Source organism: Pygocentrus nattereri, chromosome 5, assembly GCF_015220715.1.
Source record: "Pygocentrus nattereri isolate fPygNat1 chromosome 5, fPygNat1.pri, whole genome shotgun sequence".
NCBI lineage: Eukaryota > Metazoa > Chordata > Actinopteri > Characiformes > Serrasalmidae > Pygocentrus > Pygocentrus nattereri.
Window position 1 is genome coordinate 28051608 of NC_051215.1, and position 13690 is coordinate 28065297.

The window sequence follows — 13690 nt, forward strand, 5'->3', positions numbered from 1 at the left end:
CAGAATTTTTTCCCCCCAATTTTTCTTATTCCCCTCTCAGCTCGGTCCCCCGTTTACATGCTGCATTAAACTATAATTTCAAAAAAGGAATAGCTTCAAATTTCCATGATAATTGCAATTTAACTGAGCTTAGAGAAACTGAGAACTGAGCTGCTGTCCTAATGCACTCAAAATCACCTAAGGCTGACTCTGACCTGTCACTGACAAAAAAATGTTAAAAATAAAGTGGACATGCTTATGAGAGTGAGCATAAAGGAGATGGGAAAGCAAGAATGTTCTTGTTTCATATGTGCCTGTGTAATAGATACTGTAACAATGTAGGGGATATATATATATATATATATGTGTGTGTGTGTGTGTGTGTGTGTGTGTGTGTGTACATTCGCTGGCCACTTTATTAGGTACAATTGTTTATTAACACAAATAGCTAATCAGTTAATCACATGGCCAAAACGCAATGCATTTAGGCATGTAGAGGTGGTCAAGACAACTTGCTGAAGTGCAAACCGAGCATCAGAATGGGGAAGAAATGTGATTTAAGTGACTTTGAATGTGGCAAGTTTGTTAGTGCCAGACGGGCTGGTCTGAGTATTTCAGAAACTGCTGATCTACTGGGATTTTCACATGCAACCATCTCTAGGGTTTACAGAGAACGGTCAGAAAAAGAGAAAATATCCAGTGAGTGGCAGTTGTGTGGACGAAAATGCCTTGTTGATGTGAGAGGTCAGAGGAGAATGGGCAGACTGGTTCCAGATGATAGAAAAGCAACAGTAACTCAAATAACCAACAAACATGTCTGAGGAATGTTTCCAACACCTTGTTGAAAATTAGCCACGAAGAATTAAGGCAGTTCTGAAGGCAAAAGAGGGTCCAGCCTTTTACTAGCAAGGCTGGTGAGTATATGTGTGTGTGTATATATATATATATATATATATATATATATATATATATATATATATATACTGCTCAAAAAAATAAAGGGAACACTTAAACAACACAATATAACTCCAAGTCAATCAAACTTCTGTGAAATCAAACTGTCCACTTAGAAAGCAACACTGATTGACAATCAATTTCACAGCTGTTGTGCAAATGGAATAGACAACAGGTGGAAATTATTGGCAATTAGCAAGACACACTCAATAAAGGAGTGGTTCTGCAGGTGGGGACCACAGACCACTTCTCAGTACCTATGCTTTCTGGCTGATGTTTTGGTCACTTTTGAATGTTGGTGGTGCTTTCACACTCGTGGTAGCATGAGAGGGACTCTACTCCACTGGGAGGAGATCCCTGAGGAGACCATTCACAACCTCATCAGGAGCATGCCCAGGCGTGGTAGGGTGGTCATACAGGCACGTGGAGGCCACACAATACTGAGCCTCATTTTGACTTGTTTTAAGGACATTATATCAAAGTTGGATCAGCCTGTAGTGTGTTTTTCCACTTTAATTTTGTGTGTGACTCCAAATCCAGGCCTCCATTGGTTAATACATTTGATTTCCATTGATGATTTTTGTGTGATTTTGTTGTCAGCACATTCAACTTTGTACAGAACAAAGTATTCAATGAGAATATTTCATTCATTCAGATATAGGATGTGTTATTTGAGTGTTCCCTTTATTTTTTTGAGCAGTGTATATATTTATATAATATATATTTTGCCAAAAGTGGTGTTCTCATCTGCCTTCACACATATATGAACTTGAGTGACTTCCCATTCTTAATCCATAGGCCCACCCTTTGCAGCTGTAACAGCTCCAACTCTTCTGGCAAGGCTTTTCACAAGGTTTAGGAGTGTGTTTATGTGAATTTTTGACCATTCTTCCAGAAGTGTATTTGTGAGGTCAGACACTGGTTGGTCGAGAAGACCTGGCTCACTGTCTCTGCTCTAATTTATCCCAAAGGTGTTCTATCGGGTTGAGGTGTGTTTGATAATAAATGCAAGAATAAATGCCCTTTGATTAAAGGTGCAGTGTGTAAGATTTAGCGTGCTGTATTAGCAGAAATGGAATACAGTATACAAAACCATATTTTTACTAGTGTCTAATCACCTGTAAGTACAAATTATTGTGTTTTCATTAGCTTCAAATGAGGTCTTCATATGAACATAGGGAGCAGGTCTTCTCTCAAAATGTTGTGCCACCATGTTCCTATAGTAGTCAAGAATGGACAAAACTAAACAGTGGCTCTGGACATTGGACATTTTTACATTGAAGTGGCAGTTTGAATTCCAATAGGTTGGACTCTAATAGTTTAACAGGTGTTCTACACCTGAGACTGATTCCGGATGGTTTCGTAATGTGATCTAAAGGTGTCCTGCCAGAAACTAGGGGTCTCTACACTTAGAAATAAAGGTTCTGTGCAGATACATTTTTTGTTCATCAAGATACAAACAATGTAAATGTTCCCTTAAAGGTACAACAGTGGTTTTAAGTTTTTCCAGGTGAAAAGTACATATTTGTACATTTTCATAACCTAATGTTTTAAAATAGAACAGTAAAATAAAAAGGCTGGAAACGAGTGGAATCAATACAACTTAGAAAATATCATTTCGATGGATTGTGGTTCAGTTATGTTCCCTGAATAAAGGTAGTGAGATGAACCCTCGAGGGTTCAGTGACAGTTTACTGCCTTTATTTCTCAGAGTGTACTGGTAAAACATTCCCATTAGAAAGCAAAACCATCATAATGGCCTTTTTACATTTACGGCATTTGGCAGACACCTTTATCCAGAGCAACTTATTGTATTTTTACACAGGTAGGCGAAGGTAGTGTTAGGAGTTTTGCCCAAGGACTCTTATTGGTATAGTGTAGGGTGCTTGCCAAGGCAGGAATTGAACCCCGGCCTCCAGTGCAAAAGGCAGAGATGTTACCCAGTACAGTACACCAACCACTTTTTCAGCAAGGCATTTACCTATGAAATGTTTCAATACAGAACTCAAGGTTCTAAGTAGAACCATTGCCTTTTCTAAAGAAACCGTGAAGCACCACGTTTTTTAGGAAGCTGGCTGTGTTTTTTGGCAGGATAAATGCGTTGTTTGATAAAGTTCTGTCCAAAATAGGCGGTGGTACCGGCGATACACCCTGTGCATCATCCCTCCCTCGGCGCTGGGCAAAAAAACAAGCCCCAATAGTAAAATCCTGCTGCTTGTCTCCAGGCCATGTCGCTCTGCACCGACCAATGGAAATGAGCTCGGCCTGCAGGGGAGCGCAGTGAGGGAGAGAGACACAGGGAGGCAGAGAGAGAGAGAGAGAGAGAGAGAGAGAGAGAGAGAGCGAGAGGGAGGGAGATAGAAAGAGACGAGCGCGAAGTGCTGCACAGTCTGTCACGGAGCCACCGTGAAAATACTTCAAGAACATCTGCAAAATGCCGAATAAAACTAAAAAAGAAAAGGTAAAGTATTTGCCACGTGGGGGACGCGGACTCTCCGCTTTTGTTTCGTGTGAGTCTGTGGTGGTAGGACTTTATTTTGCTATGTACCGTACAAAAGGCCTTAGTAGCCGCTGTTGCTAGCTAACGCTAAAACAAACCGTGCTGTTAGGTTAGCCCGCCAGCTAACGTTAGTGAGCGCCCCTTGAATAAAACGGACGAACAGAGTTAACCGTTACTTACGTGCGTTTTAACGGGGCATTTTTTAAAAATTGTGTCGGTATCATGTCACCGTCCACACTTCTTCTTCACCCCTCGATATGGCTAAACGTGGTTTCATTCGTCTCGGGTATGATTTTTAAAATCAGTTATTATTATTATATTTTATGTCGGGTCAGTTTTTATTCACGGTTGTCTGTGCGCAAGTTGTAACTAAAGCTATTTGGGCAGTTTGTCCCGTTAGTGTTGACTAGCTGTGCACTGCCGTGGCAGCATTCAGACAGACGTTTTTCTGAGCTTGGCTGTTGCAGCCCGGCTGCTCCGTGGTGTTGACACTGACAGTAACATGCTAGCTGGCTAGCTTGGCTAACCCTGCTTTATTTAATAATATACTCATTACAGATGTACATCGGGTCGTGCATGCTAAGGTCTGATAGCCTGAATGTGACTTTCATGAAAGAGAACTGTACAGACTGCGAAGCTCAATCTTTCTGGTCGTTGACCGCTTCGTGTTTGTCATTAGTTGTTGTAATGCAGATGACCGGTAGCTGTATGGATGTCAGTTACAGCGCAGCAAGTTGCCGACGTTATGCGCCGGGCCTGTCTGAGGTAATCTCAGTCATCTGAATTGAATGATAATTCGGTTAATGGTGCTTCGCTACACCAGGGCCCAGTATGATCGGTGGTCAGTTAGTCTGATGGGTGCGCAGCGTGAAACTGCATGATGGTGATGTGTCATTTCAGTGCTGTGACTTTAGCTCTGCACTTCATAGATTTTTACTCTGATGTTCTTTGGTATTTCTAGGAATCACCAAAATCTGCAAAAAGCAGCACCAAAAACAGTAACGTCAGCGGTGGGAAGGATACTGGAACTGAAAATTCAGACGAGGTAAAGGAAGACAAATTAAATTTGATGATTTTTTTTTTTCATGGCTACAGATGACCTCATGGTAATTCTGTGCTTCATTTCAAAGCATGGATAAATGTGAATTAAAAATGGTGTACAAATGAAGTTCATCTTTTTTGAGATACATATTTAAGCTTTTATGCCTTCTAAAACATGCTAGTGCTGTTTGTCATGTGGAGTGTGTGTAGGGTTGCTTTTTTTGTCCTAGTTATTGCCAGCGATGGGAGAAGGACTAGTTGCTTAATGCTAATCAAGCTGGGTTGTTGACTGAATCTATATCTTCATACTGCACACAGAGGACCATTAGAGCACTCAAGCCTGATCCAGACTACAGTATGTTTAATCAGGAAGGGAGCGGCTAACCGGAGCAGCTGACCTGAGTGAGACCAGGCGCCTCGGCTGCGCTTTCTAGATGCAAGCCTGTGGAGGAAGGCTTTGACTGGTGTTTCCTGCTAATGAAATGTATCCCTGCTAACATATGAGAGAGAGGGTTTTTAGATATATATTGGCTTAGCTGTGTTCCAGTTCTTTCAGGAAAATAGTGTTTGACATGGTATCATATGTAGCCCGTAGAGTTTTCATGTTCATGTGAGCTGAATCTTTTACTTCATTTTGAAGAATTCTTTTTACATGCCTCAGCTTATACTATAATATTGATTATGGTAGTACATGAGCTTCTAAGGGAGAAGTATTAACAGTTGTAGGATTTTGCCGTTAACTTCGCTCTTATTTCTTTGAAGGACTACAGTTGTATTTGGTCTGTGTTGTAGAGAGACCATGTTTGCTTAATGTAAGCATTTGGAAAGGCGATGTCCACAGGACTCAGCAGATTGTGGTTGTGACACATAGGTTACTAGGATATGCAGCAAGTCAGAGATAAGAGATCTTGCCATTGTTGCTGTCTGTTTTGTAGTACAGGAGGTGCACGAACACTTGGATGCCCATGAAATAGTACTCTAGGGGTGGGCAATATGGAAAAGATAATGTCATGATATTTGTTATATGATGTATTACAGTGTTTAATTTTTTTCTGAGGTTTGCCAAACAGCAGTGGTTTATATGAAAAACATTATGCAAAACTGAGTACAGTTTTTTTTTTTTAAATACAGTTTTTTTGAAATACAACATTTGCAAAAGTAAGCGGTTTGACTGGGAACTGTTGAAAAAAATCAAAAATGTGGTAATCTATGAACTGGCATCTAGTTACTTCACTGTTTTAATATCCTCTTTATGATACACGAAGCCACTCAGTGTTCTAAAAATACTAACACCACCCATGTGGTGATCTTAAAAACAGTTTATCGTTTGATAACAGCATCATTTAGCCCACTCCTACTAAAAGTCTTGTAGTCAGTTTCACCTCACGCTTTAGCTATGGTAAATGATTTAACTGCAAAGGAACCTGCGACTCCATCACCCTTGGTAGGTCAAGAATTTGTTACAGAACAGAGGTGAAAACTGGATTTTAACATCTCTTTAATTGAACTATTGAGCTGTGACTTGCGTCTTAGTACCTACTGGGTTCTCAGATGTATTTTTAAAGAAGGAACGTAACTGGTGTTAGTGACAGAAAACTGAGGAGAGAGGTTGATGTTGCACAGGGTGAAGCTTATCGATTAGTCTATTTTCAGTCTAATTCAGTCATGCAAACTCGGCCACTCTGGTCAGCACTGCCATGTCACAGGCAGGTCTTAACAAGAGTGTAAACAGGTGTAAGCTTAGTGTGTCCATCTACGTTTACCTTGTAACTTTCTGCACACATTTAAAATAATTTTTTTGTTCATCTGACTCAGTCAATCAATTCTAAAGCTGGAAAAGCAGATAAGTGATACGGTATGCTGCAGTGAAGCTCTTTGGCAATTTATGTTAATTTAATTTTCTGACACTGCTTAAATTTTTTTGGGAATGCGCAGACTCGTCTTGTATTTTAATTGGGTATTCTGTAAGCATTCATTCAGACATCCTCATTCATTCAGACATTGCTCACTAATGTTTATATAGAATGCATGCCTGTCGGGTGTTTTTGCAGAGGGCTTCATTTCTATAGCAGTGTTTCTCACGCGGTGTTACTCCTCCTCCAAAGTATAATGATGGCTGCCTTAGTGTATTTTGGATCATTTTAACTATATATTATTTCCATTTCGCCCCATTTTAACAAATTCCAGGGAGAAAATATTTCAGACTTACGAATAAACAATGGCACACAGTGTCCTTGATGCACAGCGTCACTTTTTTCCTGATGGTCATTTCCATGACCTAAACCTTCATGTGATCTTGGTCCATGAGATGCATCACATATAAAATCTATGTAGATCATGGGAGATTTAACATTCACTTATTCTTATTCAAATACCCGAATAAATAAACAAAGTCTGTGGTGAGTTCAGATATCCGTGTATTCAAATATTCTGCCGCCCCTCGGCCAGAGCAGGTTCATGGTGAGCTGATTGCAGACTGATTAAAATCCAGACTATCCAGAAACCTTTCTGCTTACTGCATGATTCAGTTATTGTCTGTCTGTATTCCATTACGCCTTCCGTCCAGTGCCCGCTGGGATAGCTCCACCCCCCACCCCCCGCCATAACCCACAAGGATAAGCGGTTTAGAAAATATTTGTAAAAAAAAAATGTTTGTGTGTATGTGTGTGTTCGTGTGTATGTATTCCATTACTAACTGAAATTAAAAATTAGATCAAATTAAATGTTTTGCCGAAGTTAACAAGTGAAATTGAACAACCTTAACCTCTTCAACTCCTTGAGACCACCGGTGGTTCCAAAACACGCTTCGTCATATTCTTCATAACTTTCGTATTTCATAAGCTACATTCAAAACCTGGGTGTCATGAGAGCTGGAACTGTCTTCTTTCCAATCAAATAGATGGTGATGTCATTTTAAACCATGATAATAAAAGAAGCTGAACTTACCCGTTTTATGTCTACTGAAAGTCAACCCATTTTTCCACAAATCTGGGCTATAAACTCTTCAGTGATATACTCTAAAAATTATTTTTTATAAAGTAATACAAAGAAAGTCTAAAATATTTGACTTTCAGCAGTAAATTGTAAGCATGTAGCAATATGTGTATGCTCATGAAACACATTTGAGGGGAGTCTTTAAAATAATAAATAAATAAAAAGAATTACATTTATGCAGTTACTGAATAATTTACCTTACAATTTGGTCATATTTTCCATAAATTGTAAAAAAAAAAAGTCTTTTCCTGCATATTGAGTTTAACAAGAAAATGATATTTAAAATTTTAAATGTGCAGTAAACTTTGTACAGTTAAATGTTTCCAATATGTTAACTTGAGCAAACACACTAATGATGCAGTAAAATGTGGTTTGTAGAAGATATATACCTCTTTTCACTTTTAAAATCGACATGCAACTTGATAAGGGGCGCTAAGACTTTTGCGTGCATTATCTATTATTATAGATATATTATAGATATAGATATATTATAGTATTATCTGATCTTTAAATTCACTTGTATTGCTACCCCCCCACCCCCCATCCCAAGACAACCACCCTGCTGTCACTATTCTTATAATTTATTCAGAGTCTGTCTATCTGTCTGTGTATTTATTTGTATGGACAGATCTTTGAAAAGCAGTTCCACAACTTTTAACTTTACAATTAAAAATAAAGTGCTTTATATTTCACTGTTGGTGTGGAACCACATTTGACCTTTTTTGACATTTTTGCTATGTAGAACATGTCTCAAGGCTAATTTTGTAACTCATTCTCCTCTTCCTGTTATTGAACAACATGGCTTTCTTCACATGTGACCAACATCAAAGTCTATTCATATTAGGAGAAAAAAAACAATGAATTAATTATGAATGGCTGTTGCTCTGTTCTCATCTCTTTTGTTTTTGGAGCACTTTCTGGCCGGATTGCAGCTTTTTAGCCTGTGTGTCTGTATAACAGAACAATAGATCTCATTATTGTCCAGAGTGCCAAGGAATACAAATTAACTATGAAACTCAATATTATTGCAAATGCAGGCTGTTCAGAGTGGTGTCATGCAGAACTACTCAGACTATGAACGATCTGCTTGGCGGTCTAGACACTGAATTTAACCATTGAAATGAAAGGGTTTTTTTTTTTGTTTGTGTTTTTTTTTACTTGTTTCTTTTCAGTAGTGTTGTAATTGGGTTGGTAATTTTAAGTCTCTAAAAATTTTAAGACCCAAGGTGTCGTGAGAGAAGACCATGTAGTTAGTGTTGTATTTCTAATTTTAAATCTTTATTTTTGCTTCTTCTTCTTCTTCTTCTTCTTCTTCTTCTTCTTCTTCTTCTTCTTCTTCAGGCACAGCAGCAACAGACAGCCAGCAAACGTCCTAGCAACAGCACTCCACCTCCAACCCAGCTCAACAAAATCAAGTATTCTGGCGGCCCACAGATTGTGAAGAAGGAGCGTCGACAGAGTTCCTCACGCTTTAACCTCAGCAAGAACCGTGAGCTTCAGAAGCTTCCTGCCCTCAAAGGTACATTGATGCTTTAGTGCTTTCCTTCCACCATGAATGATTAAAGGGTTTGAGTTCTTTTGGGATTCCCTCCTGCTGATCTGTGTCTGCTTTAGAAAATGTTTCAAGTAGCGCCTATTGATCTGCAATCTTAAGAGCCTTTAGGCCAAGAAAGCTTTTTTAAACCACCATGTAAACAAAACACAATAACAAAGGACATGGCATCAGGAGTTAGAGGTTTGATGTATGTGTATTAGATGTGTATTTTCCCAAAATTAATCTGTGTATTGTTGGTGTTTGCTAACATTTCATTGCTGAATTTTTCAGCCAAAACATTCAGATACAGTGCAGATTTTTTTCAGCCCGTTCAGTGAGGCAGATAACATATGTGTTCATTTGCTTTTTTTATTAAGGATTAGAATTGATTGCGAGGTTCATTCATTCCTTAGTTTATATAACTCCAAATTAAGGCATGATTAATTGATTGATAACTACCAAAGTAGGAATCCTGTAGACTTGCTATTCTCTCAGTGAAGCAAAGATGATTAGGGGCTCAGTATACAGTGGGCATTAATAATATTTTTGTCTGTTTTGAGAGCTTCTGCTGTTTGAGTTAAAGAAATCTAACAAAGGAGAACTGACTGTTGTATTTGGCAAATAAAAAAAACAAATATTCATTTCATTCTTATTCTGCCTTGATATGCTGTGATGTTCACTCATTGAGAATTCGTTCCCTGCCTGGCCAGGCAAAGGCAGAGAAAGTGATAGGGAGAAAATAATGACATGCTGGCAGTAATTGGATCAGTAGTGTCTGTAATAAGTAGGACAGTGAAAGCTCGTCACAACACTCCATGCGGATAATTTAGGCTCCCTGCTGTCTAACATACAGAAACAGGCACAGATGTAATGGACTCTCAGTTGTGCTGTCAAAATATTGAACAGATATGTATGTTTATAGTGTAGTACCAACACTTACAACACTACAGCTAAGAAGCTGTACATTCTAGTGTTCTGGTGTTATTAATCTACGTACTTTGTGTGTGTGCCTGTGTGTGTGTGTGTATATTACCCCCCTGGGTTATTTCTTTTGATCCACTCATCATGAAATTTACACACAATGTAAAAAGAAAATTTTGTCAAAAACTGAAAAACAATGGTTTTGTTCCTACAGCGGCAATGTGTGTGTGTGTGTGTGTGTGTGTATGTATATGTATGTATATGTATGTGTGTGTGTGTGTATGTATATGTATGTATATATATATATATATATATATATATATATATATATATATATATATATATATATATATATATATATATATATATATATATATACACATACTCTGTTTTTCCAGAAGTTGTAACTCATCCATCCAAATAATTGAATTCAGGTGTTCCAATTACTTCCATGGCCACAGGTGTATAGAACCAAGCACCTAGGCCTGCAGACTGCTTCTACAAACATTTGTGAAAGAATGTGTCGCTTTCAGGAGCTCAGTGAATTCCAGCATGATACAGTGATGGAATGCCACCTGTGCAACAAGTCCCGTTGTGAAATTTCCTCACTACTAAATATTCCACAGTCAAATGTCAGTGGTATTATAAGCGATTGGGAACGACAGCAACTCAGCCACGAATTGGTATGCCACGTAAAAAAAACTCAGCGGATACTGAGGCGCGTAGTGCACAGAGGTCGCCAACTTTCTGCAGTCAATTGCTACAGACCTCCAAACTTCATGTTGCCTTCAGATTAGCTCAAGAACAGTGTAGAGAGCTTCTTGGAATGATTCTCCAAGACCGAGCAGCTGCATCCAGACACATCACCAAGTGCAATGAAAAGTGTCAAATGCAGTGGTGTAAAGTGCCGCCACTGGACTCTAGAGAAGTGGAGACGTATTCTCTGGAATGACGAATCACACTTCTCCATCTGGTAATCTAATTGATAACTTCTGGCGGTTGCCAGAAGGACGGTAATTGTCTGACTGCCTTGTGCCAAGTGTAAAGTTTGGTGAAGAGGGGGATTATGATGTGGTGTTTTTCACAAGTTCGGCTCGGCCCCTTAGTTCCAGTGAAAGGAACTCTTAATGCTTCAGCACCAAGAGATTCTGCTCCCAACTTTGTGGGAACAGTTTGGAGACGGCCCTTTCCTGTTCCAACATGACTGTGCACCAGCGCACAAAGCAAGGTCCATAAAGACATGGATGAGCGAGTTTGGTGTGGAAGAACTTGACTGGCCTGCACAGAGTCCTGACCTCAACCTGATAGAACACCTTTGGGATGAATTTGAGCGGAGACTGCGAGCCAGGCCTTCTCATCCAACATCAGTGTCTGACCTCACAAGAAGAATAGTCAAAAATTCCCGTAAACTTTGTGTAAAGCCTTCCCAGAAGAGTTTAAGCTGTTATAGATACAAAGGGTGGGCCAACATCATATTAAACCCTATGGTTTAAGAATGGGATCTCACTCAATTTCATATGCATGTGAAGGCAGACAAGTGAATACTTTTGGAAACATAGTGTACTTTGAAGTAATTTAGACTACATAAATTACTTTTTCATGTCTTGGACAGTCATTAAAACCAAAAAGTTAGTAAAACAAAAACAGTTATGTAAGAGTAAAAATGAAAGCTTGAATATGTAGTTTCTTAATTGGTTATCCGCATTTTAATCTGTATTTTTGACAAAAAAAGTGTCACCTTTCAACGTTGAATATAGTTTCAACTGAACATGATCTGACAACCTGACAGACAACCTGAGCCTTGGTCTTCTCTCCATGATTTTAGGCTGAGAATGTAAGTTGTGTTAATACCAGCTGCTCTTTAAACTGTTTCATCTGGCTTAGTGATGCTGTAGAGAGAGATCCCATCCACTTAGAGAGATCAAGGACCATTCCACTGTCATAGGCTCCTGGCTAGGGAACAAACTTTTATATTCCTGATAAAGGGACCAACGCCTGGACATTTCGAGACTGAGCAGACACAATATTGAAACCGTCTCTACAGCAGATAATCGTTCTAAACATCCTTAGTTTAGGCGCACTTTGTTATAGACCATTATAGTTACCATACCCAGAGCGTGAAAACATCAGATTTGTGTGCTTGATCTACATGTTTTCCCTCACTGACTGCTACCCTGAAGTTGAAAGTCGTTTTCTACACATGATCGTACGTTCAGCTGGTGCCTTGAAGTGTGACCTCTGAACCTTTACAGAAACCCAGTTCTTATGGAATGTACCAAGTTGCAGTGCCTATGGAATTCAGCAAACTACAGTGCCTCGAGTTCATTCATGCTTACTTAATGAATGAGTTAAAGAATCCGCCCCATTTAAGACAGATTTTTTTTTTTGAAGACGAAGTCTTTTCATGAAGATTTTCATGCTTGTAGTATTTCGAAAGCTAGCTTATTTAAATGCTTTCAGAATGAATGGCACTGTAAAAATGGATTTGAGCTTCTCCTGCTTCAGGCCGAGTTTTTCACTTACCAGTTTGTTATTGAAGAGGTTCTGTTTCTTAATCAGTAAATGCATTCAGTGCTGTCATTACGGCAATGGAATCCATGGGACGTGCAGTCCTCTTCAGATTGAAGTCGTGGTTCTTGTCAGTGCTAACAAATATGTGGTGTAATTTGATATGAATTTTTACTCACTCCTCGCTTTTTGCAACAGGTAGAAATTAACGGAACAATTTACTGTCATTATTTTGTTAGCTGCAATTTAAAAACTGACCTTTTTTATTAATTGAGTAGGGTTATTTAGTGCTATCAGATGATGCGAAAAAAATAACTAAATTGCTACACTGAAACTTTGCCTTCTGTGCTGCAGTATTTTTCGGTTTCTGCTCTTGTGTTCTCTAATTTAATCATCATCAATAGAACTATCCTAAAATTCAGCATACAATGCTGGTTGGTCTAACTGAATACTGTACAGAGAAGGGATGCCAAATGTGTGAATTGTGGACCGATGCTGGTACATAAATATTTGAAAACATTGAAGCAACATTTAGAAACAAATTAACATTCACCTACCCACTTCTATTTCCGATACAGATACCTGATGCGGGTGTATTGGCCGATTTCAGTACTGTATCTAACCTAACTAGCTGATAGGCACTGATATTTCTACAGCCTCATTTTTTTTGTTTTATTTTAGTGAATGCCATATTCTGTGCCACAAAATAAAACGTATTAAACTTAACTGAATGTCATTTACTTGTTGGATTTTTTATTTATTTATTATAGATAATTCATATTTAACCATATTGTGACCAGTAATAAAAACGTATTAACAGCTGAAATAAAGGTAAACTATTTATTTTGTGCAAAATAGTTATAAATATAGATAACAGCGTATAAATAAACTTGTGGCTGTACACATAAGCTTGTAGCAGTTTCAGCAAAAACACTCGTAAATGTTTTAAATGCGAATTTTTAAAGTCATTTATCTTATACCTGCGTCCTGTAGGGTCAGAATCTGTTGGAGTTCAGTAAATATATAGTCATTCGCACTGTATATATTATTAAGGCACCAGGCCACAAGACCACGCTGCTGTCTGATGCAGCTGACCAACCGAGGCGCATTGCAGGCCAGCTATGCTAAAGCATAAACCAAGTCTAAAAGCTGTTGGGACTCCAAGGTGCTAACAGTTCAACAAGGAACATTCTTCATTAAAAACTGAACTTATATTTACTCAGACTGTGATTACTGAAAGAAGCCATTCAACAAAAGGG

The 13690-nt window shown here is 38.7% G+C and overlaps 1 protein-coding gene across 1 annotated transcript in view; it reads left to right on the plus strand.

Moving 5' to 3' along the window:
• The first annotated feature begins 3241 nt into the window (after positions 1-3241).
• ppp2r5d (protein phosphatase 2, regulatory subunit B', delta) overlaps positions 3242-13690 on the plus strand; it is a 43103-nt gene continuing 32654 nt past the window's right edge. The window contains exons 1-3 of the mRNA XM_017690670.2: positions 3242-3394; positions 4395-4478; positions 8810-8987. Of these exons, the coding sequence (XP_017546159.1) occupies positions 3368-3394; positions 4395-4478; positions 8810-8987 (289 nt within the window). The 5' untranslated portion in view covers positions 3242-3367. The remainder of the gene's footprint in view (positions 3395-4394; positions 4479-8809; positions 8988-13690) is intronic.